This window comes from Engystomops pustulosus, chromosome 2, assembly GCF_040894005.1.
Source record: "Engystomops pustulosus chromosome 2, aEngPut4.maternal, whole genome shotgun sequence".
NCBI lineage: Eukaryota > Metazoa > Chordata > Amphibia > Anura > Leptodactylidae > Engystomops > Engystomops pustulosus.
This window is the reverse complement of record NC_092412.1, coordinates 199,708,283-199,735,489: the sequence shown is the minus strand read 5'-3', so window position 1 is coordinate 199,735,489 and position 27,207 is coordinate 199,708,283. Positions and strand designations below refer to the sequence as shown.

The following is a 27,207-nucleotide window of genomic DNA, read 5'->3' as shown; positions in this document are numbered from 1 at the left end:
GTGTTAAAAAAAAGGTTTTTAGTCTTAAAATTAAAGGTAGATTTTTTTTTAAGGAGATCATCGCTGCTGGAGGACTTTTTTTTATAAAAAATGTAAACTTTTAAACCAAGGTGCTTAATCACAAATATAAAAATCACAAATACAATCTGGTTAGTTGATATGGAGCAGCAGTACTTCAGCATACTCCGGTATTTTAGCAGATTTCCCAAGCTGATTTGACCTGCTTCTCTGGCTGCCCAAAGAAATTCAACCTAATCTGACATCTTTATGTGCCTGTCTATGTCTGTCTTGCTAGCAAGACGGAGTTCAGCAAAAAAAAAAAAAAAAAAAGCTGATCAGGTGGAAGGGAAAGAGGATACAATGTAATAAGATATATTACAAAGTTTTTGTGTTCGCACTACTGATTTATACAAAGTTTGTGGAAAGGTTACTGGTCACTTAGGGAACTGCTTGAGCACTCTTTATACAGTGCCAGCTGTAGTCGTGCTCCCACTGAGCCAGCAACTGTGTCATCAGCCTTTTTAGCATACTTGTTCCTTTATTGTCGTAGCCACAATACTCCTTTTGCCAACTATGATAAAGCCCCATTGCCAGCCACAAAGGATCTTGGAAACAGCCACAACTTCCAGCTGCAATATTGGAATCTTGCCATTTTCTGATCTAATCTCTGCACTTGTTGCTCTTTTCTGTTCAAACCTCCTCTACTCGTACCATTGTAACGTGGCTAACTACAGATAGGTCAATATGTAGGATACATAACTTACTTGTAGGCGGCTTTCGGAAAAATTATCATTTTCAAATGGTCTCTTGGTTTGCAATTGAAAAAGGGGTTTAAACCTGATATATGTGATGAGACATCAATAAATAATTTCTTCTCAAAACCCAATCAGAAGCTTGGATGAATTTAGTAATTTTCTCACCAGTGATTATATTCTTACAAAAAGGCACACATAAGAAATTTATACAGCCAGGATACTGTATACATGTCCCTTTAAAACAGTAGCGGATCAAGCTTTGCCTTGTGCATCCCTTTCCATCAGGATACAATGATATGTACTGCTTAGAGACATTGTGAACCTCCGATCTGTTATCAGCATTCTGTACACAGCTCTCAGCAGCGCCCCATCATCTGGAGGAAAGTAATGTACTGTAATGCTCCCTCCCAGCATTTATTATATCCTTCCCCCACAGTCTGTATCGTCTCTCGGAGGACGCGTTGTAAGAAAGGCATTTTGTCCGTGCTGTCCCTGTGGCAGAAACATTCACAGCTGAGGTTACCAGAAAGTCCGCAGAGGACATGAACCGACAGCCTTGAAGACTACTATTGTGTTCCACAGTATGAAGCTGGACACTACTATAATAAATCCAGCCCTTTTGGAAGGCAGAAACAAATCATACCCTTTTAATCAATGAGGCTACTGACAACTGGAGACCACACACATTCGACACATCTACCTGTTACGAGTACCTTTACCGGGATTATGTAAGCAGCTGTGCTGCCTCTAAATGATGAACAGCTCCCATTAGTATCGTACTTCAGCTCTGCTTCCGCTTGTGCTCTTCTAGCTGGAAAAGCGCTAGGGCGTAAATATAGTCTTCAAGGCTGAGAGGTCAGCCAAATAACTGCAACATGTATAAGGAAAACTGGGCAAAAAGAAAAGAGTAACTGCTACCCAAAAGACGCTACAGTGTAGCTGGGCATTATATATTTTTATGTCATGCCCTCATACAGAAGCTCAGGGGATCTTGATGATTTGCAGGTCCATGTGTGTTCAGAATGACAAAATATTCCTCAGGGAACCATTATTAACCTTAATAACCTAATAGCAATGCAGTGCATGTAAATACACATACATGATACAGAATGAACTGATGACTTTTGAACATTGTTTACAATCTTTTCACATTTGCATTTCATTCACATGTTTGACAGTTTGATTTACAAAATTTTATTTCATTTATATCATTTAATTTAGCAATTTGTGAGTGGTGTGAACTAATCGCACAGTTTTCCACAGGCAAATAAAGGTTTTGCTCAAACCCATGATCACATATAGAAAGTACAACAGACAGAAACAGCACACAAACACGAGGGTTATGCTACTCTCTGAAAGCAGCCTAGTATGTGGCTCTGGGCAGCAGGGTATGAACAGAATGTATAAAAAAAAAAATCATGTTAAAATCCAATCATGCTGCATCCGAAATCAAATTGAAACATCAAAATGTTCAGGTGTATAGTGGCCACAGTAGAAAGAAACATATCTTACTCTCTCAATTACTTTGTATTGGAAGAAGATGCGAAATACAGAGGTTAAAATGCACACAAGGAAAGAGTTGCTGGAATCAAATTAAACATATTTACGAAGGGAATCATAATACTGTACATGTGAGTGAATAAAATAAAAGAAGGTACAAATAAGACTATGGTTTAGTATCCTGTTAGGCCACCTCTAGCCTGGATACAAGATTAGACATGGTTGGGCATGGAGACGTACAGGTGTCTGGCACTGAAGATCCTGCCACAGTTGGCACACAAGCTGGTCACAAAAAAATGCCTGATTTGCCTGATAAGTGTGGCTACCAAAATGTGGAGATCTAGTGGTTACATTTTTAGGAAACCATCATGTGGACGAGCATTACCTTATTGAAAAATGCCAGTTGGATGTCCGGGCAGGAAAGGACATGCCCACAGTCTGTCCTGCTGAGCTGATCGTGTCCCTGGTATTAGTGCTAGGTGTAACCAAATGTCAAATGAGATGGTTCCTCCGGTCAAACCAACAATGGGGGTAGTCCATGCAGATTACTCATTTACAACAGTGCTGCAAATAAAGACAGCAATGCCTGGCTGTCAATGGTAGCACACATAATATGTAGCGTGACACCCCCCTGGAAATAGTCCATAGACAGGAAGGTGTAATGAAGATTCTACACATGTCTGGATGGAGGACAACTAAACTGTGAGAGCTGCTTCTGTTTGTCTGTGGAACAACTGGTGGTCTTTTTGGGTGTCCAGGGACTTGTTCTCCAAGTGTATAGGCCATCACATACCCACTGCTCTCAACACCTCCTCAGGGTAGACACAATGGTGGGCAAATCAAACAACACTGCTGCCTTTATCAGTTCAATTATGTGCCCTCTCCATTTCTTTTTATGTACCGGTATACCCGGTGCGCAGGTCTGTGGCATATCTGCATATGGATTTATATTCATAGAATACACAAAAATACAATAAAAATCACTTAATGATTCCATTAGAAGGATTCAAGTACACAATATGTATTTTCCAAGCTGGCCTACAGCCAGTCTTCAATCAAATATAATAGGCAAGCTGAGCTAGCAACAGGTAAATATCTATGCTAGAAACAACACAAATAATATCCTCAACACTCGTGCAGATCTAAGTGGGGACAAAATGTGTTAATTTGGCCCAAAGCCATTTTTAAAAGCCGAGTCCTATTGATAAATCCGCCCAAGAGCCTCTAGTGCATGCCCTCGAAAAATTATAATTAAGAAACAATTAATTGTTTCATATTTCAAAAAAATAAATCAAGTCTTCTTTTATTGGCACTAAAGCCTATTGATTCTTTAATGAGGGGAAGCAGCCGCTATGATTGTCTGATCAGAGACCATCATTAAACGTTCCTATACCGAAAAGACAACAGTGCCATCTACAGGGTTTAACAATACGGGGCTCAATACTCGAACAAAGAGCTTTTCTCCGGACTCGCCATGTAGCTCGGAGAACAAACACCTTTTATACATTAGAATAGGATGCATAGTTCACATGCATCCATAATAGGACTCGCCCGTATCGATCATTGTAAATTAATAAAAACGGTTAATACACTGAATATACTGAAAATAGATGTGAATATTAAAAAAAAGTGGATAAAACAATCATAGACATAAGGGGTTAAGCATCTTTATGTCTTCCAGAATCTGAATCCAGACACTATATGTCAGTGGACACGCAGATTTATTACCTCTTCAAAAGGATTACATAGCAAAACGGAAAGGAAAAGCACAAGACCGGGACATGACTACCACGGCCGGATTTAGCTGCTGGCATACAGCGCTGAGAAATTCCAGTGTCCCGAAAGCCAGTTCACATGAAAAATAGGAACAGAGGTATCACAAGACAGAGGACACGGGGAAAAGGGAGGCAACTCTACAAAACTAATGTATTTACTTACTTCTGTGTGATGTACTAGGATAGGTTTATCATTTTTATGTAAAAATGAAAACGGGACAGATTGTTTTTAGAACTGCATTCAAGGAGAACCACTAATGGATGCTACATGTACAATCAATAATAAATGTTTAAAAACTGGCAAAACTGCAACAGATACACAGTGCAATGAAAGCTTTTACAGGACAAATGTGAATTAGGTGTGTTGCAAATCTCACTCAGCCCAATGTGCAGGCGGTTTATTATGGAGTAGGAGAGGATCAGAATCATATTTAGGATTATCAGAAGAGCTTCACTACAGCTTATCATCTCTGTCTCTGCTCTTTTAATATCAGTAGTGGAGGTAGTGCAATAAATGACAGCTACCTCTGTATGCACAGTACAGTCAAAGAGGCGAGGGGTTACTGATTCTACCAGTACCTTTTTTCGCAGCATTCTAAGGTAAAGCTATAAAGGATAAGCGACAATTTCATAGTATACACTTGAATATAAGCCGACCCGAGTAAAAGCCGAGACTACTAATTTCACCACCAAAAACTAGGCAAACGTACTGACTCGAGTATAAGCCGAGGGTGTAGTATACAGCTACCCAGCCCCCTGTAGTATACAGCCAGCCAGCCAGTCCCCTGTAGTATACAGCCAGCCCCCTGCCAAGTGCATAAAAAACTTAACACTCACCCTCCGGTGTCCGGATCGTTGGTGCGGGTCCCGATCTTCGGTGCGGTTCCCGACAGCTCCTCTTCTCTAGCAGGCAGAGTCGCATCCATGCGATCTGCCGGCGGGCACATGGAAGCAGATTCATCAAGTCCTACCTATAATTCCTATAGTTTATACTAATTTACTACAAAACTATATGTGAATAGGCTCAACTCCTCCTGCTCTATAGCATGCTGCCAGCAGATCAGTCTACAGTACATTTTCCATGTTACAGGTATTCTTTCTTGTTATAGAACCCATGTAAGAACAGCTCTGTAACATTTTCATGGTGAATAGTTTCACTTTGAAGTAAAACTAGTGAGATGGATATACTACAGACAGCTAATATACCAGTGTCAACAATTCCAACACATTTCTATGGTGGCCTGTACACTATAGACTCCAAACACTACAGGCATCAACTACTTCTGCACGTTACAGGGTAGTGTAAGAGAAGTTACAGAAAAAAATTTCAGCCCCCCTCATCACTTAGGCCTCTTTCAGGTAAACTGTTTTCACACACGTGTTCTGCACATGTTTCTGACATGTGGGAATTGCATTTAACGCTGACCCATTGTATTCAATGGGTTTTTTGCAGGCATGAATTTTTTTAATGCATGCAAAAATCATAGCATGCTCTACTTTTGCAAGTCGCACGGATACAAGTCTGTGAAGATGCATGAAAAATGCATTGCACTCTGAGATACATGCAAGTGAAATGCATTTTTCACTGAAAATGTGTTTTCCCCACCAGGATCAGTCATTGTTTCCATGTGCATTGCAGGTGCAGGAAAAACGCAGTAAAAACTGATCAAACACGCTTGGGAAAATCTGACAGACTGAGTAAACTGGGAGAAAAATTGAACTCTGATGGAAATGGAAAACCCATGTTTTTCGCTGACCAAACTGATGAAACTTTGCAACGTTCATGTGAAAGGGGACTCTGTGCTTAAAGGACACCTGTCATCAGGTCTCTGTCACTATTCTTGTCACCACTACCTGTTGGAGCAGCTCACAAGGATCCATCCCAGCCTTTATCTAGTCAATTCATACACTAATCATTATAAAATCATCTTTTCTTTATTATGTAAAAGAGGCTGGTCACATGGTCAGAGGCAGTGATGTCACTCCTGTTACCCCTCCCCTCTCCTCTCCTCCCCCCCCTGCTCATGTCTGTGTGTAATGTATAGTAAAGCACAGCTAGTGTGTGTGCAGCATCTGCTGACATGCTGCATCCTCCTAATACACATGTGCGAGACACAGACATCAGCTACACAAGTACCTGACTTGTTCTGCTATAACATGGCTGCCTGGAGCTGTTGTATCTCTCCTCTACACACGCAGGCTGCAGGGGGCGTGGCCACCAGCAAGTACATGGAGCAGCCATCACATCATGATGTGGCTGTGCCTCCCACTCATGAATAAGCTGGACAGCTTGAATATACTAATGACTCATTGGACTTAGGTTTACAGGCATGTAGAGAGACAATGAAGGGATAGAGGCAATGCTATCTAATGGCAGTTTATGAAAATATATTTAGATTAGGGGGGTTATTTTGCATGACGGGTTCTCTTTAAGCAGCACTTCCCCCAGAGAAATCCTGCTCAACCAATTTTCCAGACATTACTAATAATGCTTATAGCTACCTGCTGCCTACTTGCTACTGCCTCCTGCTTTCTGGTCTGGATCACAGTAGCGGACTGTTATATGGGTGGATTCATCACCATCCAGACTACTCACCAAGTTTGATTCGGCTCTGTGCAGATAGGAAACAGAATGACTTCCTAGCCCAGCACTCCTCATACATGTGTGTGGGCAATGAATACTAGAACCTTTGAAGGTCCTCCAAACTGCAGAACTAAGAGCTGACAATAAACTTTCTTCTGTAGGCATTACGTTATACCACTGAAAAAAAACGACTTGTGGAAGGCCAATAATTTTCATCGGACTCATGGGCGTCTTAGTCTGTCACTGTTTTCCTTCCAAGTATGCTACAAATCAGCTTCTCAGGTTATGTACCCCATAGGCAACTTGAAAAGTAGACAACATGGTCTAGCCATGGCAAGACATTTTCAGCAGCTGAAAGTGTGCCTAACAGCAGAGCACAGTCACAGTGGGTCAGGACTGACACAGAGCTTGTGTCTGGCTTATTACAATTATGATTATTGCAGGCATTTATCATTAGCCCTGCAACATTTTAATAAAGATCTCACAAACAAATTAGTGATTACCCATTGATCATCTCTTGTGTGCTTTCTTCTATAATCGTGCCCAACACTGCTTAGTATTCAGTGCACATTCAGTCTTGGAGAGGGTTATCAGAGAGGGTACTCAGCCAACAATAGCTATCATTTTATGGGAATCAGCAGGAACTCTGTGTATTACCGCTCATAGCCGCTGGTATACTGGTATCATAAGGTGCCAAGAACTGAAGGTATACAAAGACTTTAATTTTAAATCTACAGTGAATGCACAAAAGTTGCCTTAATAGCGGGCGTTGTTGAAAGGGAACCCGTCACCACTATTTTCACAAATACAGGTAGTGGCAGGTTCCTATAGAGCTCTAGTAACTATCTGACACCCTGTTTGTAGCTAAAAGTAGTTCCCCTCAGATCCCCATAAAATCAGAGTTATAATCTTGCCTGGTATCTATGCAGCTTTGGAGCGAGTCCACGGGGGCATGGCCTAATGTCATGTGACCAGGGTGACATCATCAAAGGTCCTTGAGCTACTTAATATGAAAACTATACCCCATGTACATATCTGACCACATAAAACAATCACCACAGCCTCCATGGACTTCTACTCCTCTCCATGCAGGCTGCTGTGATTTCATGTGATAAAATATGCTGTGATTTCATGAGTGTACAGTTCCTAATGCAACAAAAGCTATAGGACCTGTGATGATGTCACCCTGGTCACATGACATTATAGCAGCATACAGAGATAGGATGGGGAGGAGCTGCTGGATTCAGCCTGAGGAGGCCACGCCCACCTGGACACGCTGTAGCCATGCTTAGTTACTAGATAAAACTATAAAGTTGAATATATGTGGATCTCAGGGGAATATTTTTTAGCTACAAGCAGGGTGTCAGATAGTTACTAGAGCTCTATAGGAACCTGTCACTCCCTATATTTGTGAAAATAGTGGTGATGGGTTCCCTTTAATGAAGATATGTCCAGCTCATATGCTCAATACTGGCATGAGGTGGTCAGTGTGCGTGTATGAGCAGTTTTGAAGTACATGGGGGCAGATTTACTTACCCGTCCGAGTCGCGATCCCTGTTCCAGACTCTCAGACGATAACGCACTGTGCCGCGATCCATGTACATCTGCACCAAATATCCTGCATGTGTCGCTCCCCGCTCAGGTCCACTGGAGTGGTTTACCTTCTTCTTCCTGATGCATGTAAGGGCTTGGCTTGCTTCACAAATTTAAATGTTAAACCCGTGATTAGTCGAATCAGTTGGATTGCTCGCCCGCCGCTCCCCCCCCTCCCACCGGCACGATCCCCAAAAAGTGGGGAAACCTTGCGACAATGCGTCCACGGGACCCTTAGTAAAGAAGCCCCATTGTGTTATAAAGAATGGTTGCTCTCACCTCAGACACTGGAGGGTACATACCTAATTGGCCAATCTACTTACTGCTGAAAACCACAATGATCACTACGACAGACACAGAAGTATCATTAAGTAGATAACTTATCAGTTTTGCAGTGTAGATTGAGAAAGAATGGCGTCATCATTATTAGCAGTTGATATATGACCAGTGGGGGTCTGACAACCGGACCTTGCACTGAACAGCTGTTCTGACACCAGAAAGCAGATAAATAAAGTATATTAAAACAATCTCACATTACATATGCGGAATTGCTTTATTAAATAATCTATAACAGTAATTTTTTAATTTTATTTAAAATTATTTCCTTTTTTTTATGCACACCATTTCTTATTTAGTACTATTTTTCTCAATCAATGCACCGTTAGTAACAGCATTGTGTTTAATATTTGTTAAGTTGTAATGTTGCAGGATTTGATTGGACACCTTATTTTAACACCTTATTTACTCAGTATGAAGAATTATATTCGCAATGGCATAATTAGATTTCACAAGTGTGAGAGTTGTTGATACTTATTATCAGAATAACATAAGGTGGCAAATAATATTTTTTTATTTATTATTATTTTTATTATTTGTGGAAGTATATGGTATTACACCTATATCTTTTTTAGGTAGAATATGTTGTGCTTATTGATATAATGGCTTGTATATGAATGGGGAATTATAAACCATATTGCACTCTAAAGAAAGTGTACCAAGGAGAGCACAATACCTTAATAAGGTCACCCATATTGCACACACCCATGTAAACGTATCCCTACTGCCCGTCATTACATGACATCCTGTGTCCTAGGAACTTCTTGTTGGTCAGTGAGTAGTGGGCTCATTACAGAACGTTGTGAATAAATTCTCAAAGAACCTTTAATTCCTACTGGCTTGTTGCCTTTATAACGTATCAATATCATTAAAGAGAACCAGTTATTCCATTGCAATCTGCAGGCAGAATGTTATAGGGTGGAAGGAACAGGGCACATTAATATAAAAGTGCGTTTGGGGAAAAAAGCCAGTATAACTTTTTATTTATCTATTTTTAGATCAGCTTTTTCTATGTTGAGAAGTTATGGGGTTTTTCCATTCACTGATAGCCTCTCCTCTCTAACAGTACATATAAAGATGTCAATTAAAGTAATGTGACATCTGCAGAAGATACATATTAGTCTACACGGCTCCTTTTGTTTTAAAACATGCTGTCTGCATTTTCAATTTGATGGGGTCCTCTAAAGGAAACTTACCAAGGACACGTACTTATAGATCCAGGCACTGTGATGCTGGTAATTTTTTTTATCTACCTCCTTCTTTCAAAAATCTACTTTTAAAATTATGCTAGTGAACCAGAAGGGCTTAAATAGTTTGCTTTTATGATTCACAAAAGTTATCTCCAAGATGGCCACCGCAGGATACTACAAGTCCCATGATCCCGCAGTTCTCAGTAACAGTAACCTCCTTTTTATGCTCTGCTCCCAGTGATGATCTAAAAGACTGTTCTGCTCTGTTACCATAGTAATCATATGCAACTGCCATCACTGCACATTACCTCACTTAGGTGGGTCTCATCCCAACAATAGCCATGCTGGCTGCACTGCAACCAACTGACTAAAGCCAAATATAGTGATGATCACATGATCTGCCCAGGCAGGTGCCCATCAGACAAGGCTCATGAAAATCAGCATGGCAGCTACTTTTTTGTAAGGCAAATGGGTACCCCGACCAGCCTAAGTTACTAAAGTCTCCCCCTTAAAAAATCCTGCTTTTTAAACCAGGTTTGACTTGGTCTAAACAAGTGAAACCTGGAGGAAAACAGGAGAGCATGATGGACCACCATGTTAGATTTAGTAAAAGGCCGAAGCCTCTTGGTAAATCTGGCATGCATTAAACTGGCAGGGTGGATAACGAAGGCTGGCATTTAAAACGCATCATCCTCCTCTATATATTTCAGAAAGTTAGCTTTGCATGAACCAAAAGTGCAGGCTATTTACTAGTTAGGGTAGTTTAGCTGCCACCATATTTAAAAGACATGTACTGTATTAGTCATATGCGTTCATTTTACAAAACAGCTAAATAATCTGTTAAAATTGCTAATCTGTAATGTATTACTTTCTGTGCACCATTACCTTTTCCAACAAGGTGAAGCTGACATGTTGCATTGATGCTGCTGTTGCTAGGAACTTCCATTAATTAGCAGGTGACAAACACTGTCACTTTGTAATTAACTCTCGATGTCAAGGTGCGTTGGCCCAAAGCAGGGGAGTGAAACGTGGTGCTCAGTGGAACAATGCCACACATCACTTGATAAAGTGACTTACATACATGTATATATGTACATGTGCCTTTGATAAACCTTGTAACGGAAGCAAGTAGCATTAGGTTATTATAGTAAAGTCATCAATTAACATATTTAATATCTGATCTTTGTGGTACATGTAGTTTTTTCCTCTTTGAGATAAGCAGAGAGTTCTGGTTCCAGAATGCATTCATACGAAAATATACATAGTCCTCAATGACGCAGTATCAGTGAAGCTTAAAAAAAAAAGCCAAAACAGAGCGATGATTTACATTGCTAATCACACAGAGGAGAGCTCACTTCAGCTCTACCAGACGTTCCTGGAACTAGAGTCGGGCAAATTGCTGTGACGGATGCAATAGCTGCATATTCACCATGCTTGCTGAATTCTGAAATACCCAAATCTAATAAATCTCTCCCGAGCCTCCGCAGTTCTAGTAATAACGGTGACTACAAGGTAAATAGCAGACGGGCGCTTCTGACAGAAATATGTTTTGCAGGAAGCACTTGATCATCAGCATTTGCATATATTGAACCTTGGGTGACAAAAAGATAAGCAGGCAGATTATATATTTAACCGGAACTTGGAATGTCAAGGAACGGCCACTAAAACGGAGATATAGATAAAATGATAGTTCACGTAATCATCTAGTCTGATCAAGGATATTTGCATTTCTGTGAATGTTTCCATTTGTTTTGGCTGTGAATATAAATGCCCCTATTGTGTGCATGGGGGTCTGCTACCAGAAGCCCCACAGAGCAACTAATAATAGGAAAATCAGACTAAAATTTTAGCTAGACGACATCTAGCCTGTAAAAGGTATAAGAATATAAAAATGTAGCACCCTATATTAAATTCATTGCTTTCACAATAATGGAAGCCTTGTTGCCCCCATAAAATGCCTACTTATACAGTATATATTAAATTCATTGCTTCCACGGCAATGGAAGCCTTGTCCCCCCCCCCCCATAAAATGCCTACTTACACCGTATCGGTAGGACCCACTCATAGGTTTAATCCTCTACTAACACAAAGGTAAATAAGAAATGAGACTGAAACCCAACTATAATGGGATCCAGATTATTTAAATCTTCAGAAAACCTCCACTTTAACAAAGCTCACTAGATATGGTTCAACGACTTTCTAATAAACATTGTGGAAAAAAGAAACTTTGCAATTAATATTGATGCACGGACCTGAGAGATTTTGGGTTCGTACCCAGACCAAACTCGAGTAACACCCACAATTGGAGCTGGAACTGATTGAAGGAGTTAACCGATTAAATGACACTAGGGGCTTGGGGCATTTAAATCCTAGCCGTGTATGGGGGCCACTATTTGTGGAGGATCGTCTGTCCCTGTGACATCATCGAGGAGCAACGATGCTCCTCAAAATGGTGGTGTGTCACAGCAATGTAGGTCCAGGTGTGCACAGGCCACATACATTTGAATTGGGGCGCCATGGGTTTGAGTCCAGGTTTGGGCACCCACATCCACAAAGTGCGGCACGGACCTAAATTTGCAGTTTGGTCCGTTCAACATTACTTTATTAGTGGAAGGTGGCTATTTGTTCAATTACTGTATTTCATAATTCTCTCTCCTTTCTTCCTATTATGATTTTCAATCAAAACTTTTCTACTGAATTCAATCTTGCTACCAAGACAGGCAGAAGATCACTTACTCCACCTTATGTCACATCCATGCCAAGTGTGCTTGGAGATTGTGAGGTGAAGTGGAAAATGGGCCGGTCCATTAACTATAGCCTGGGGAAGGTTACGGCGCCCTACTATGCCAGGCAGGGCCTAGTTTACAATACTGGCTGGAACCTCTTTTAATAATGATTAAAAGTCACGCAAAAACTAGGGACTAGACTAGGGACTAAAGATTTCTGCAAGGTTTGTTGAAAGGTGAGATACACAATAAGTTATAAAACTTTTAAACAGAGCATAGGATAGACTGCGATTGCAAGCATTAAATGACCTAGCAATAGTACATATTGGTAGTTTGGGTGCCAAAAAATGGCAACAGATTCTGCAGTCAACACTAAAGTACTATGTGAAAGTTTCTGTTACATGTTGGGATATGTTGTGAGATTAAATGTACTATAAGACTTATAAGACATCAGGACCATGGGATTTTATTCATCAATTCAGTGAAGAGTAAATGAAGTGAGGCTGAAGATATTCTAAACATATTACAAGCCTAGTCCACAAACAGCAAATAATGAATGTGTTAGAAATAAGTATAGACAGCCATGAGCCCTTACCCTTTGCTTTGCAACATAAATTATTCGTAGGTAACACAGCATCATCAGGAATATCAGGCTGAACAATGGAATGTACCATCTGAAATGAACAACATAAAAGCAACACATTAATACTGAGTTATACTAACAATATTGTTTTCATGTGTAATATAATGTATATAATAAATACTAAAAATACATATATAAAAAAAAATCTGTTACTCATGTTGAAGGTAAAAATACCATTCAATTGCTATGAAAGTCCCGCGATTACTGAATGTGAGATTTTGTTTCTACTCTTTATAAGGACTGGGTATTTTGATGGATGTGTGTTTCTACTATAGTCAGCACCATGGACAGAGACTCTACTATACCGTGTGCAGTTTACTACAAAGTAAAGAAAAATCAACGTTTCAAGCACCTGTGGGAGATCAATAAAAGGGATGTCCTACAAATACAATTCATTAATATTATCAGACTGTATGAGGACTGCAGCACCCATCCATGATCAATATAGCAGGGGCCCCTGCACAAGACATAGAAGTAACAACACCCATTCCGACATCTATGGGTGATGCTACACAGGGTGTTTTTGGACTTTAAAAAAAAAAAATGCATTATCAGTCTGTTTTTAAAACGCATCCGTTTTTTTTACTGTTTTTCGTGCGTTTGGCTGAACAGAATATAAAAGCATGCTTTAAAAGGGTCCAAAAACACCCCGTGTAGCATCACCCTATATCCAAGCGACCTTGTTAAAGCTTGCATGCTTTAACAATAAAGACTCCCCATTTCCACCAGGGACCCAGATATAGGAGAGGTTTTCCCCAGAATGCAAACGTTGGCGCTGCATATGGTCTAATACAGGAGTGGGATTCAGGATGGAGCAGGATACTGAAATGCATCACTTCTACATGCTGTAAATCGTATTGGTGTCCTTGGCATGGCCCAAAAGATCCACTGCTCTCTCAGAGTGGAGCTCTCCATTAGGTGGTCCCCACATTTAACTTTATGCTAAATAACAATTTGTATTGCAAAAAGTCACTTCAGAAGTGAACAGAATTTCCAAATAAGTCTGTGGCACTACATGTCCATGCTTGGCGTTTTCACAAGTTTGAGAAATCTGTGTGTCCAGGTGAGCTGACACTGACTCTACATTTTTCAGAATGTCCAAACCACCAATGTATTAATATGATCCGAGTCCCAGAGCTTGAGAAGAGAAATGGAAGGATGTCCATTCCTGGGATGATAAAAGAGGTTGTCTAGTTTTCAAAAATAAATGTCACTGCTTGAATAATAAAAAGCTATACTATTATCCACTTTCTATATCAATTCCTCATGGTATTCTAGATCTCTGATTGCTGTCATTGTACACAAGGCTTCAATGTTTTCTTCCCAGTGGATAGACATACCGGTTATACCGGTACTCGTTATATCACAGAGAGTATCAGATGTTTCCTATGAACAGTCGAGCCTTCTTTGCAACATAACATGACCATGGAAATAATTTTATTCACTGGTAGTAAAAATAGAAGCTTTCTAAAGAATGACAGGAAGCAGAAATCTATAGGACAGTGAGGAATTGATACAGAATGTGTATTGGAAAAATTGTACTAGTTTTCACTATACAAACAATAACCTCTGTTTGATGAAAGAGGACAAGGAATTTCATGCTCCATAGTTCTGGTAGATCTTCACGAATTTGGGCAACACCCTGTGACTATACCTGTCCTATGGGAAATGATTCATGCCAGGGGGCTTCCTACTAATGTGACCCCTTTTTGTTCATTTGAATGCAGGATAAAGAAGGGCATCATTTTTAAAATTGTTATACACTGGATAACTCACTGAATGAGGCTTGTGGATCTAAATCCTCATGACAGGATCCCTTTAACAACATATCATAGAAACATTGATCACCAAGGTGTAGTTAATAAGCAAATCCTTGGTAATATGCCGAGGACACCCTTCCAGACGGTCTGATTGCCAGGGTGTAATGCTCTGTTAATCATACACACTTTTGCACATCAATTTCCCTAATAGACTTTAATAGCCTGCTAACTAATGTCAGAGCCACCTATGCTCACAATACACTTGGGACTGATCTCTAGGTAAGGGGCTCTCTGGATAACTTTTGTGTGGTGTCACTCTCCATGTTTCAGCGTGACTTATTTTACTACAAGACAATGACCATACTTATCTTATAATTGCAGTACGTCTAGTGCTGCCGATTTCTCTAAAAGGCTTCTGGCAATTCCCCAGGTCTGGCTCTCCTGAGCTCTCTTGTCAGCTATTACCGAATATAACGTGATATACTATAATAGAATAGGACCACACTACAGCAGATTATAATCTGTTTATCATGGTCGACCACAATATCATTTGTTAAAGGCAGAAATGAGAAGTTAAAACCTGGGAATTTTGTAACATGCTTGGAAGTAGAAGTATTACATCAGATTGTGCCCTGGCATTTACATTTCATTTGCACCTAATGTAAGGAATTGCAGTCACAGGAGGCTATGACTTACTGTAATATGTAGCTTAATAAGGGTTGTCTAGTTCAGGGCATTATGAGGAATGTAAAAAGGCTACAGATTTTTGGTGAAAACAACTCTTCATCTAGACAGAGGGTGTTAAGTTCCTTTTTATTTTTTTTGTATTCATTTATCTAGAGCATTATGTGTTTCCTAGCAGACGTTCATATTTCCAGAATACCCCCTGTGAAGAGTAAGGGTGATGCCACAAATGGTGTATTTGGTCCATTTTTAAGCATGCGTTTTTAGTCTGTTCAAAAATGCATCAGTTTTTGAAAACGCGTCTGTTTTGGACCGTTTACCATGCGTTTCCTCTGCACTAAGCCAAAATAAGCAATTTTCTAATTTACACTCATTAGCTATCCGCCACTGGAAGCTAGCAGGACCTCATCTCTCTGGCTGTCTGGCTTGGTTGCCATGAGATTCCATAGCTAGGCGGACAAGAGTGGGGGAGGGGGTCACTAGCACATGGACAGTCCTTAGAGTGGTGGCACACGTGGTGTTTTGAGCCCGTTTTTTTAATGGACTGCTTAAAAATGGACTAAAAACGAGTTCAAAACATCACATGTGCCAACACCCTTAGGCCAGCGGCACACGTGGCATTTTGAACCGTATTTGGGGCGTTTTTAAGCAGTCCTTTAAAAACCACACGGGTTTTTGAAAAACGCATACCCTTTGACCGGTTTTACCAATTATCTTAATTAAACGCATTGTGTTGTGTTTTAAAGCATACATTTTTTAACGGACTGCTTTAAAATGGCCCAAAAACGGGTTAAAAACGCCACGTGTGCCGCCGGTCTAAGGGTGATCATATCACATTTTTTGGACCATTTTAAAGCATGCGTTTTTAGTACGTTTTTAAAACACATCCGGTTTTTAATGTTTACCATGTGTTTGGCTGGTTTTACTGGTTTCACAGCTGCCTACACTTCTAGTAATGAAGATAAACCAGTTCAAAGCAGCGAAAGGCATTGCAAACATTCAAAAGCGCCTGCTTTAAAATGGTCCAAAAATACAACGTGCGGCATCACCCTAAGCGTGAAGACACATGTGGCGTTTTTAGGCCGTTTTTGGTCCGTTTTTACTAAGTGCGTTTTCAGATCATAAAAAAACGCATGCGCTAAAAAACGCCGGCACTGATCGCGGGTGTTTTCTTGCTGATCTTGCATGGGCGCCGCCATCTTCCCCGTGACGTCATCGGGGAGCAGCGATCCGTCGCCATGGTAGCTTCGGGTCTCACGAAGACCCGAAGCTACTTCGGGTTAACCCATTCATTACAATGTGCTATCAGCACAATGTAATGTATGAGGATTAAAATCCCCATATACTGCCATACTGTAGTATGGCAGTATATGGTAGGATCGATCAGACAACCTAGGGTTAAAGTACCCTAGGGAGTCTGAAAAATAGTAAAAATAAAAAAAAAGTTAAAAAAAAAAATAATAAAAAAAACCTAAAAATTCAAATCACCCCCCTTTCCCTAGAACTGATATAAATAAACAGTAAAAATCATAAACACATTAGGTATCGCCGCGTCCGAAAATGCCTGATCTATCAAAATATATTAACAGTTTTTCACTGCGTTTAACCCCGTAACGGAAAATCGCGTCCAAAGTCAAAACTGGCACTTTTTTGCCATTTAAAAAAAAATTTAAAATTCTATAAAAAGTGATCAAAAGGTCGTACAGTCCTAAAAATAATATCATTGAAAACATCATCAAAAGTCGCAAAAGATGACACCACCCTCAACTCCATACAACAAAGTATGGAAAAGTTATAAGCACAAGAAGACGGCAAAATTTAAAAAAAAATTTGTTCATGAGGTTTTAATTTTTGTAAATGTATGAAAACATTATAAAACCTATACAAATTTGGTATCCCTGTAATCGTACGGACCCAAAGAATAAATTAGATGCGTCATTTGTGGCGTGAAGTGAAAGCCGTAATATCCAAGCCCACAAGAATACGACACAAATGCGTTTTTTCACCATTTTCACCGCATTTGGAATTTTTTTCCCGCTTCCCAGTACATGGCATGGAATATTCAATGCGATCACTATGAAGTGCAATTTGTTACACAAAAAACAAGCCATCACATAGCTTTTTACGTGTAAAAATAAAAAAGTTATAGAAAAATGGAAATGAAAAAACGGGAAAGGGCCCGGTACTTAACCGGTTAAAGGGGACATTCTCCTGTTTAATATGACAACAGAAGATATGGCCGTTTGAAGTTGGTCACTGTGATGACATTTATAAACATCCTTTCTGCAGGGGGCATGTGCAAATAGGACGTATATAGCTGTGTGGTAGTCATGAAGGGTTTAGTGTACCAAATCGCCATGACAGGTTCCCTTTAAGTACCTATTTGATCATGGTTTAAAGTATCTAATATGATCTTAATATGTAGTGGAAAAGCTAAAAAACTTAAATGGCTATGACAGAGGGCAATTAATACTTTTAGGCTCACAGCTGTCCACTAGTGAGTGTGCACACAAACTAGCGCTATATAGATGTACTATAAAGCTGAAAGTTTTAATTTTACTAAACAAACCTAGGTCTCGCCATGCTATGCATAATACAAGAAGCAATCATTAAGCAACAGCTGAGCCAGGGCTCATACCATTTATTACGGACAAGGTGCAGCTCTTTCCACCGCAAACCGGCCAGCTATACTGCAGGTAATTATGACAAGACACCCAAGAGAAAATGGCAAGATGAGCATAAGCTGTGCTTAATACACTATATACAATGGGGAAAAACATCACTGCTCAAACAGAGGCAGTTACTATAGTTAACGAGTGAAGGAGCCTCTTAACCCCTTAATGCCGCAGCCCTTTTTTTATTTTAATTTTTCACTTCCCGCCTTCAAAAATCGATAACTTTTTTTATTTTTCCATGTACAGAGCTGTGTGATGGCTTATTTTTTTCCTTACAAATTACACTTCAAAATGGTGGTATTTAATATTCCATTCTGTGTACTGGGAAGCGGGAAAAAAAATTCCAAATGCAGTGAAATTGGTAAAAAAAACGCTTGGATTTTACGGATTTCACTGTACGCCCCAAATGACATGACAACTTTATTCTTTGGGTCGGTAAGATTACGGGGATAACAAATTTGTATAGGTTTTATAACGTTTTCATACATTTAAAAAAATGAAAACCTCTTGTACAAATTTTTTTTGGGATTTTGCCATCTTCTGGCGTTAATAACTTTTTCATACTTTGGTATACAGAGCTGTGGGTGTTGTCTTCTTTTGCGGATCAGCACATTGTAATACATGGGTTAAGCCGAAGTAGCCGCGGGTCTTCGGAAGACCAGAGGCTACCATGGCGACGGATCGCCGCTCCCCGATGACGTCACGGGGAACGATGATCCTCAGAAAGATGGCGGCACCGGTGTTACCGTTAAGCCTCTGGCGGCAGCGCAGGTGTTACCGGTCAGCCTTTTTCTGCAATATGCAGCAAAGACTTACCAGCTATGGAGAGGGCTCAGCCCATGAGCCCTTATCATGCACCAGCAACTGGCATATGACGTAATACTACGTCACATATCGGTAAGGGGTTAAAGAAGATGTTACAGGAGAGCCAGAAATCTTGCTTGTTTGTAGGTGACCAAATACTTCTTTTCCACCATAATGCAAATAAATTCTTTAATAATGAGACAATGGGGGTCATTTATTAAGGGCCCGATTCGCGTTTTCCCGACGTGTTACCCGAATATTTCCGTTTTGCGCCGCTTGTACTTAAATTGCCCCGGGATTTTGGCGCACGCGATCGGATTGTGGCGCATCGGCGCTGGCATGCGCGCGACGGAAATCGGGGGGCGTGGCCGAACGAAAACCCGACGTATTCGGAAAAACCGCCGCATTTAAAAACCGAAAATGTGTCGCATAAGGACCGCTTACCTTCACCTGGTCCAGCTCGGTGCATTCCGGCGCGATGAGTTTACTTTCAGCGCAGCAGCGCCACCTGGTGGACGGCGGAAGAACTACCTTATTAAATCCCGGCCGGACCCGAATCCAGAGCGGAGAAGCCGCCGCTGGAACGCGAATGGACCGGGTAAGTAAATTTGCCCCAATGTGATTTTCTGGATTTGTTTTCACATATCGTCTCTTGTAGTTGAGGCCTACCTATGATGTCAGTTACAGGCCTCTCTCATTGTTTTTATAATAAAACTGTCTTATTCCAATTCAAAAAAGAAGGTTTAGAAAAGTTATAAAAGTTTACCTTTCTCTCTGCAAAGCAGTGTCCCGTGTCTCGTGGGAGAGGCCAGTAAGAAGCCATTTCCCTCCCAATCTTGTGAAACTGCTCCATTATGTGGATGCAAGAAAGCGAGCAGCACTCCATTTGTAGCGTAAACCAAATGTGGTCCTCTTTATTACATCACAAGTGACAGTAGCGACGTTTCAGCCGTAGAAGAGCCTTTTTCAAGCCTCCACTACAAATGGAGTTCTGCTCGCTTTCTTGCATCTATATTGGGAGGACTTAAGGCCCAGTCCTGAGACGCCTGAACCCACCTGGTCAACATGTTGAGTGTGCAGCTTGGACTTTCTTTTAGTATTTTGTGCTCCATTATGTGTTTATTTCAAACAGTAGGGATATAGGTGCTTTTTAAAAAATTTGTAATAGACACATGATGCAGCGGTTACCCAAGTGTGGGGGGAAATCGCTTCTCACTGGCCAGTATATGGAGAGACACCTAATTTTACCACAAGAAAGTGGGTAAACTTATTGACTTGAAATATAAGTCTAAGGTGGAAAATACAGTCTCTTTAATGTAATAACACGTCCAGTAGCCTTCCCTCATTAATAAAATGTCCAGCAGCCTTTCCTCAATAATTAAATGTCCAGCAGAGCCTCATTAATAGTATAATGTCCCGCAGAGCCACCTCGTTAAGAAAATGTCCAGCAGAGCCCCACGGTGTTAAGGTGTGTGCGAGAAATCGTGAAGAGCTATAGGAAGCACCGGGGGAAGTTAGGTTTTTTTATATACTTGAGTATAAGACAATTTAAGCACAAAAATTGTGCTGAAAAATTTGCTTTATATTTGAGTATATATGGTACTGCATGCAAATAATAACTAATACAGACCCCAGACAGGGCAATAAAGAATAAGACAACAGACAATAAATAAGAGAGCACTCATTCTTGTGCAGGGCTGTGCTAGAAGACGACAAAGAGAAGGTTACATTGGTATCACATTGCAACTCATAATAGAAGTCTATGGATAGGGTAAGCTGCAGGTAATGGGTAGCTTTGCACCTCACCCCAGTGTTTATACACATCAAAAAAGTTTGGAACAAGACGAGAGACAACTAAAAGCTGAAAAAATGTATCATTTGGTCATACAGTGCCCCAAAATAATAGTATTCTTCAGGTGATATATGATCGGCACCCCCCGCCGAATATGGGGGTTCCGATCATCTCCATGGCAGCCCTGAGGTCCCATGAAGGACCCCAGAGCTGCCTTCACTGACTTCCTGCTGGGTTGGACCCAGCAGTGCAGCTGTCAGCCTATGCATTTGCATAGGCTGACTGTTCTAATACACTGCACTACATCAGTATGGCAGTGTATTAATTTGAACAAGTGATCAGATGATCACTTGTTCAAGCCCCAGTGAGGAACAAAATAAAAGTGTAAGAAAAAGTGGAAAAAAAGATTAGTAAAAAAAAAAAATGTAAATAAAAGTCCCATAAATGCCCCAAATAGTGTAAAACTCCCAAACACAACAAAATGTGAAAATTACCACAAAAACAGCACATATAGGGTATCACTACGTCCCTAACAACCTGCACAATCATTACTGAACCCTTATGGTGAACGCCTTAAAAAAGAAGAAAAAAAAAAAGGTCTAAAAAATACTCTGTAATATATACGGTAAACCATTCCAAAGTTATGACTGCATATCGTGATACGGGCTTTGTCCTAAAGGTGAAAATGAGCTTAGTCCTTAAGGGGTTAAGCACTTCTGTATTTATTTTTTTTACATAAAAAAAAAAGTATTTAACAACTGAAGAAAAATTTTCATTTTTCTGGGCTAACGCGGTACTTCTACACTTTTCTCAGCATACTATAACATCTCCCAGGCAACCAATTCAAGGTGAGACTCAGCCAAGTATGTTCGCTACAGATCAAGGTACATTCTTGCCTAGATGTTATTGACTCTGTTCCAACTCCTGATCTTGAATCCGTCCATTGTATACTCCTGTCTCATCCATTTGAAATGGTGACTGGTCTATCTGGTTCTATTTCTGCCCTTTCTTTTATAGTGATTCTGTCCCAGCCTTCAGTTTGTTGCATGACCTAATGAAGCAGACCCTCATTCTGGATACCTAAGCCCCTCCATGTGCTACAAATGTATAGATGGAATATAACATATGCAGATTCTGCAGGGGAAATACATAGGTAACTAAAACTTTGTGCAATATGTTGCTTGCCATGGGTCTGGAAATCAGTTTAACCTTTAAAATGGTATACCCACAGACAGTAGTAGAAGCCCCCCGGTCTGCCTGATGGTAGTTCCTTACTACTCACCTCCCTGTCCCCTTTGGCAGTAAACCTCTTTGTTCTTATATGTTTTAGCACCACAGCAAAAAAAAAAACTTCTTAAAATATGCAAATGAGCTTGAGGCGCTCTGCTGAGCCGCTAACTAATTTCCCTCACCCCCGGCCTGACTGACACGTCTACACAGTGTTCCTACGCGTGACCATAGCAGAATGCAAAGAGGGAATGCTATGATCACGCTGAATAAGCTCTGAACACAGTGTAGACAGTGGTTCTAAAAAAAAAAAATACTTAAAAAAAGTTTACCCGATGGTAGATTCTTAATCCTCACTTCCCAGTCCCCATCGGCAGTAATCTGATGGTATATGCCACTTAATGTGAAACCTGGTTATAGATACAGCTTCACATGCTGAATGTGAGCTGGTGCTATATTAAGAAAATTGTCACTATCCAAATACTTCTGCACCTGACCTTATTACCAATCGAGTTAAAGATATTCATGCCACATTAAAATATATTGTATATAGCACTAATCCGACCCAGAGCCAATGTAAATAGCAAATAAGTAAGTGGTGGTTGCCAAACAAATCAAACTTGTACGTGTATAATATGCTCATTGAAATACAGCAGTTGTATGGGGTCCCTAGTTCCAGAGGTTCCCCAATGGTCCCTCTGCCATACAACAAAAAGATTTTGCATTAGGGCCCAGCAGTCTCAATGTATACTATCTGACTGAGGATTGATGATTTTGCCATGTAGTTTTCCATAATATAGGACACTATGATGAGCTTAATAAGTAAAGTATAAGCAGGAAATATTGGTATATTTTATGAGACAATTTAAGTAAAGCACCAAATGCAATCCATGCCACAAAACGGCTCCTTTCCCACCTCCTAGTCATAAGTCAGACTAAGCAATTTAATCAAATGTTACTGTGCCATGCGAGAGAAAATGAGAAAGGAGGAAAATGCGGAGGAACTAAATTTAGACCCAGGCGGCTTGAAAAGCAGAAGTCAATCAACGCGTTCAATATCGGTCTGCTAGACACTGTCATGTTGTCGTTGGTGTTTTATGCAGCAGCTGGGAAAAATTGGGCCCTCCAATAATAACAACAATCCACACCCTGGGTGACCTTGCATTCAAATAGATTTACTGGCCCGAGACCAGCAGATGCAAGACTTCTCACGAAGCAGCCAGACAAAAGACTAATCTGGGAATCTTTGTTTCTGTCATCGCGGGCACAGTTTCCTCCGAATCAATAAAAGAAAGTGAGAGCACCTTTCAGTCGTGCTGATATCAGAGACCTTGTAGGACCCGCAATTCTGCAGCCTTGATATGATAAATAAATCTCTTGAGTGATAGCTAGGTTTGGATGAGAAGGCTGTTTGTTAAAGAAAAAAACGGGATCAACGCCAGAAGAGGGGAACGGAGACAAGGAATATATTACTAAGCTGTACCTCGAGGAGAAAATAGATTAATTTTACTGTTCTCTGTAGATACATTAGAGAGGGCTCTCAGGATAGATCATTTTTGTAGAGGTGATATACATATATTTATATATTTTGATATTCTATATTACAGTACATATGATATGACTCGTGCCAAGAACCCCATTTAAAAAAAAAAAAATCTTTATTTATAGAAAGCTTTTTAAATATAAGTAAGACATGGCCACCACCAAGTTAGGGAGGCCTAGTTTGGGGAAGAGAAAGAATAGACTAGCCTTGTAGGAAGTGGGATAAGGATAGGAGGAAAAAAGCGGGGAGGGGGCGGGGCAATAAAAAAAAGTGAAAAAACTCTGTAGAACCCCAGATTTCAATCTGGATGTACCTTTCAACTGCCTAAATATGTAAGATTGGATTAAATGGATCTCGTCTGGTATATAAAATAGGAAAGCAACATACCACCGGAGATAGTAAAGATAAGATAACCATTCATAACAAATATGAAATGAAAACTGAACACTCACTGTAGTAACCATTTGTCATACTCCCAGCCTTCGATCACATTGTAGGGGGTAACAAAATGGCATAAGAGCTATGCAATCAATCGCTGGCCACAGTGATCTCAAACATTCGGAACATCAACAATCACCAGAGAGTCACCATCACCAGAGGCACTACAGAGGTGCTGCTAGTCTCTTTTCTGTATTAATCTATTTTAGGGAATTTTTCATTCAGCAATTTTATAATACGCCTTTAACATAGAATTTTGCTCTTTACATACTAAAACTGCAGTTTCATAGCAAAATCTTTTCTTATAAGCCACAGTGGACCTTCTCAATGGCTGACCCCCAGTGAGGTACAGTCCATTATCAGCATAGTGAATGAGAGTCAGACTGTCATATTCTCTGTTTGCACTGCTGGTCTGAGAGTTAGGTGGGAGTTGATCTCCGTTATTTAATTAGCTAGTTATAAAGCAATCCTTGAGGCTGGGGACTTCTCTGCTATTGATTCTGGTTGTTCTGACACCCGTGTGTATATTTGTTGCCCACCCATTGGTACATTTTCTAACCACCCTTTTCTCCCCAATTCTGTACTGTTTTGCTTTCTAGTGTTCAACCCCGGTTTGTACCTCTGAGCGTCCTATCCAGTACAGTTTTGTCTCCATTGTACCCCATTAATTGAACTTGAATATTGACCTTGGATTTTCCCTTCTCCCAATCCCTCACATTATTCAGTCTACTGCACGGAGCCCAGTAGCCCAGAACAGCGAGGTAGTTGGGTTCACTTTCCCTTTCCTGACCCCCATCCACGAGTTTCAAAAAGAAAACCTAAAGTATAAAATGATTAAGTTACAGGATATTAATCCACAGCAAATGATATTCTAATTTCAATGCAGGTGTGGGTCCCATGCTGCCACAAATCATGGCTAAAAGTCAGGGCAGAAACAGTTATTCTGATTTTGCTACATGTGTCTCTGGACTCAAAAAATTGATCACCCAAAAGTATCCATAAAAGGACTTTGTCCAAACCTTGCCCTTATATCTTTAATGAGGAACAGTCAGCAACTATTCATGTGATATTTTCTGGGCCAGTAAACAGAGAGACAAGTAAACAATTTACATTGTAGTGTAGAAGTTGTTCAATTCCAATAAAGTAATGAAGACTTCTAATGGGATAAAGATAGATGAGGAGATCAATATTTTAATTCTTGACTGATCTAGAGAAGATGCAGCATCCTAAAACAAGGCAACAAATTATGCCACGGCCCTATGTTCTCTCCTATGTACAGTCTTAAAGTCCTCTAGAAGTTTGTGAATGCCATAAAAGTGAAACAACCTACACAACATCACTTGCTTTGTTCTGAATCAAACTGTCAGGCATTTCACAAATGACGATGTAGACGCCGCTTTCTTCGACGCCTTTGATTTTATATTTTTCACCTGTCTTTCAGAGCTAACAGAAATTTAATTTGCATCATGGGGAATAATAATATTTGGCTCCTGAGTGAAACTGCCACTATCTGAATAGATGATTTACTACAGGAATTTACTCAGGAAAATAGTTCATCAGCATCAAAGAGCCAATAAATACATGCACGCTGTACTTAATGGCTCCAGATACAGAGATTAAATGACTTTGCTTCTTTAAGAAGAATTAGTCAAGGCACTTCTGTTACCTTGCCTTGTTTATAAAGCAATCTAGAGAGGAAATCCAACAATCCAAAATGCTGGCAGCAGCAACTTCTTCATTGCTTTGGGGATGCATCAATAGATCTTGATAATTTCACATGAGCAGCTGTAATTTAACGTTCTGCGCTACGTGACTGCTTCTCTCTGCTTCCTGCCCGAGACTCCATATGCGAAAATATATGCACAGTAAATTAGAAAGACAGCAAAAGCACAAGGCACAAAGCATGTGATCCTATCTACATGTTATGAGCCCATACTTTATTAGTAGACGATTTAAAGGAATATAGCACGTTTGAGTATGAACAAAATCTACAAGTTTAGTTGGTGAAATCCCAAATATTTGATAAAATGTAGCAAAAAAAAGTATATTATAATTGGGATTACACAGAAAAACTAAAATCTGTGACAATTATCTCAAGATATTCCTAAGTAATTTATTAAAGTTTAGCCAATCCTGAACACTCACAGTTACATTGGAATGGATTACAGAAAAAACATGTAGGGTTTTGGTTGCCGATTCAAAATCCAAATTAATGTGGCTCAATCTGATTGGCAAAACAGAATTAGGTTAAAAGTCCAAAGCACGGAAGCGCATGCAAAACCTGAGGTTTCTTTGACACAAAAAATAAAATAGATAATGGTAAAACATGGTATAATTTTTTCACATTTCAAGAACAGACTTTTAAAGAGCACCTGTCACCCCCCAAAATACCCCCCCCCCCCCAAATATGTTCAGGGGACTTGTAAGAATAGCCAGCAGCAGTGCATATATTGCACAACCACTGCCGGCTCTGTGAGATGCGGCGCACTGACAGCGCCGGCCGCGCTGTGCTGGCAACGGCTGCGCCGCGCTGTGCTTTTTCACAGTGCCGGTTGAATGTTCGGTATTTGGTAACAGGTCGGAACGATTAAAACAAACTTTGCACAAAAATTTTGATCAAAATTTAATAAAAAAAGGGGTTCGAGAGAGGATTGAGGGGGTATTTTTTGGGCGGGTGACAGATCCTCTTTAAATATTCCTAGATGATGACCATTGTTGTCAACTGAGGGGATTTTGACCTAAATCTGTGACATCATAAATCTTTCTACCACCATCTGTATGTGGTATGATATTGATAATACTGCACCAAGATGTGGAAAAATAGACTCAATGGTCTCACACAAAAATGCCACATTTTAAAACCAAAAATGTGAAATAACTGGAATAGTCCAATAATTTCCTCCAATTCTCCCCTGTAATTAATGCATTGTGTGAACGCAGCCTGAAGCAGTGGTTTATTGGAGAGACTATCCCTGGGGCCAGTGCTGCTCTCTTGCTGGGGGTTATGGGTGGAGGTGTTAGCTTGACGTCACCAATAGGTGGAGTAAGCACTGAGCGTGTCTAGGGCAGCATCAACACGAAATATGGCCCTGTCTGCCATACATCTTACCCAGAAGGCAGTAGGTTGAACTTGCCACAAAGTAATCATTCTCTGGCACTGCTGTGTACTATGCACTTCTCTG

At 40.3% G+C, this 27,207-nt stretch overlaps 1 protein-coding gene across 3 annotated transcripts in view; it reads right to left on the bottom strand.

Annotated features, from left to right (window-relative positions):
• Positions 1-27,207, bottom strand: part of LOC140119131 (uncharacterized) — a 285,030-nt gene that overhangs the window by 76,858 nt on the left and 180,965 nt on the right. For all 3 annotated transcript variants that reach the window (XM_072137816.1, XM_072137817.1, XM_072137818.1), the window contains one exon: positions 13,055-13,133. In XM_072137816.1, coding sequence (XP_071993917.1) covers positions 13,055-13,133 — 79 coding nt within the window. The remainder of the gene's footprint in view (positions 1-13,054; positions 13,134-27,207) is intronic.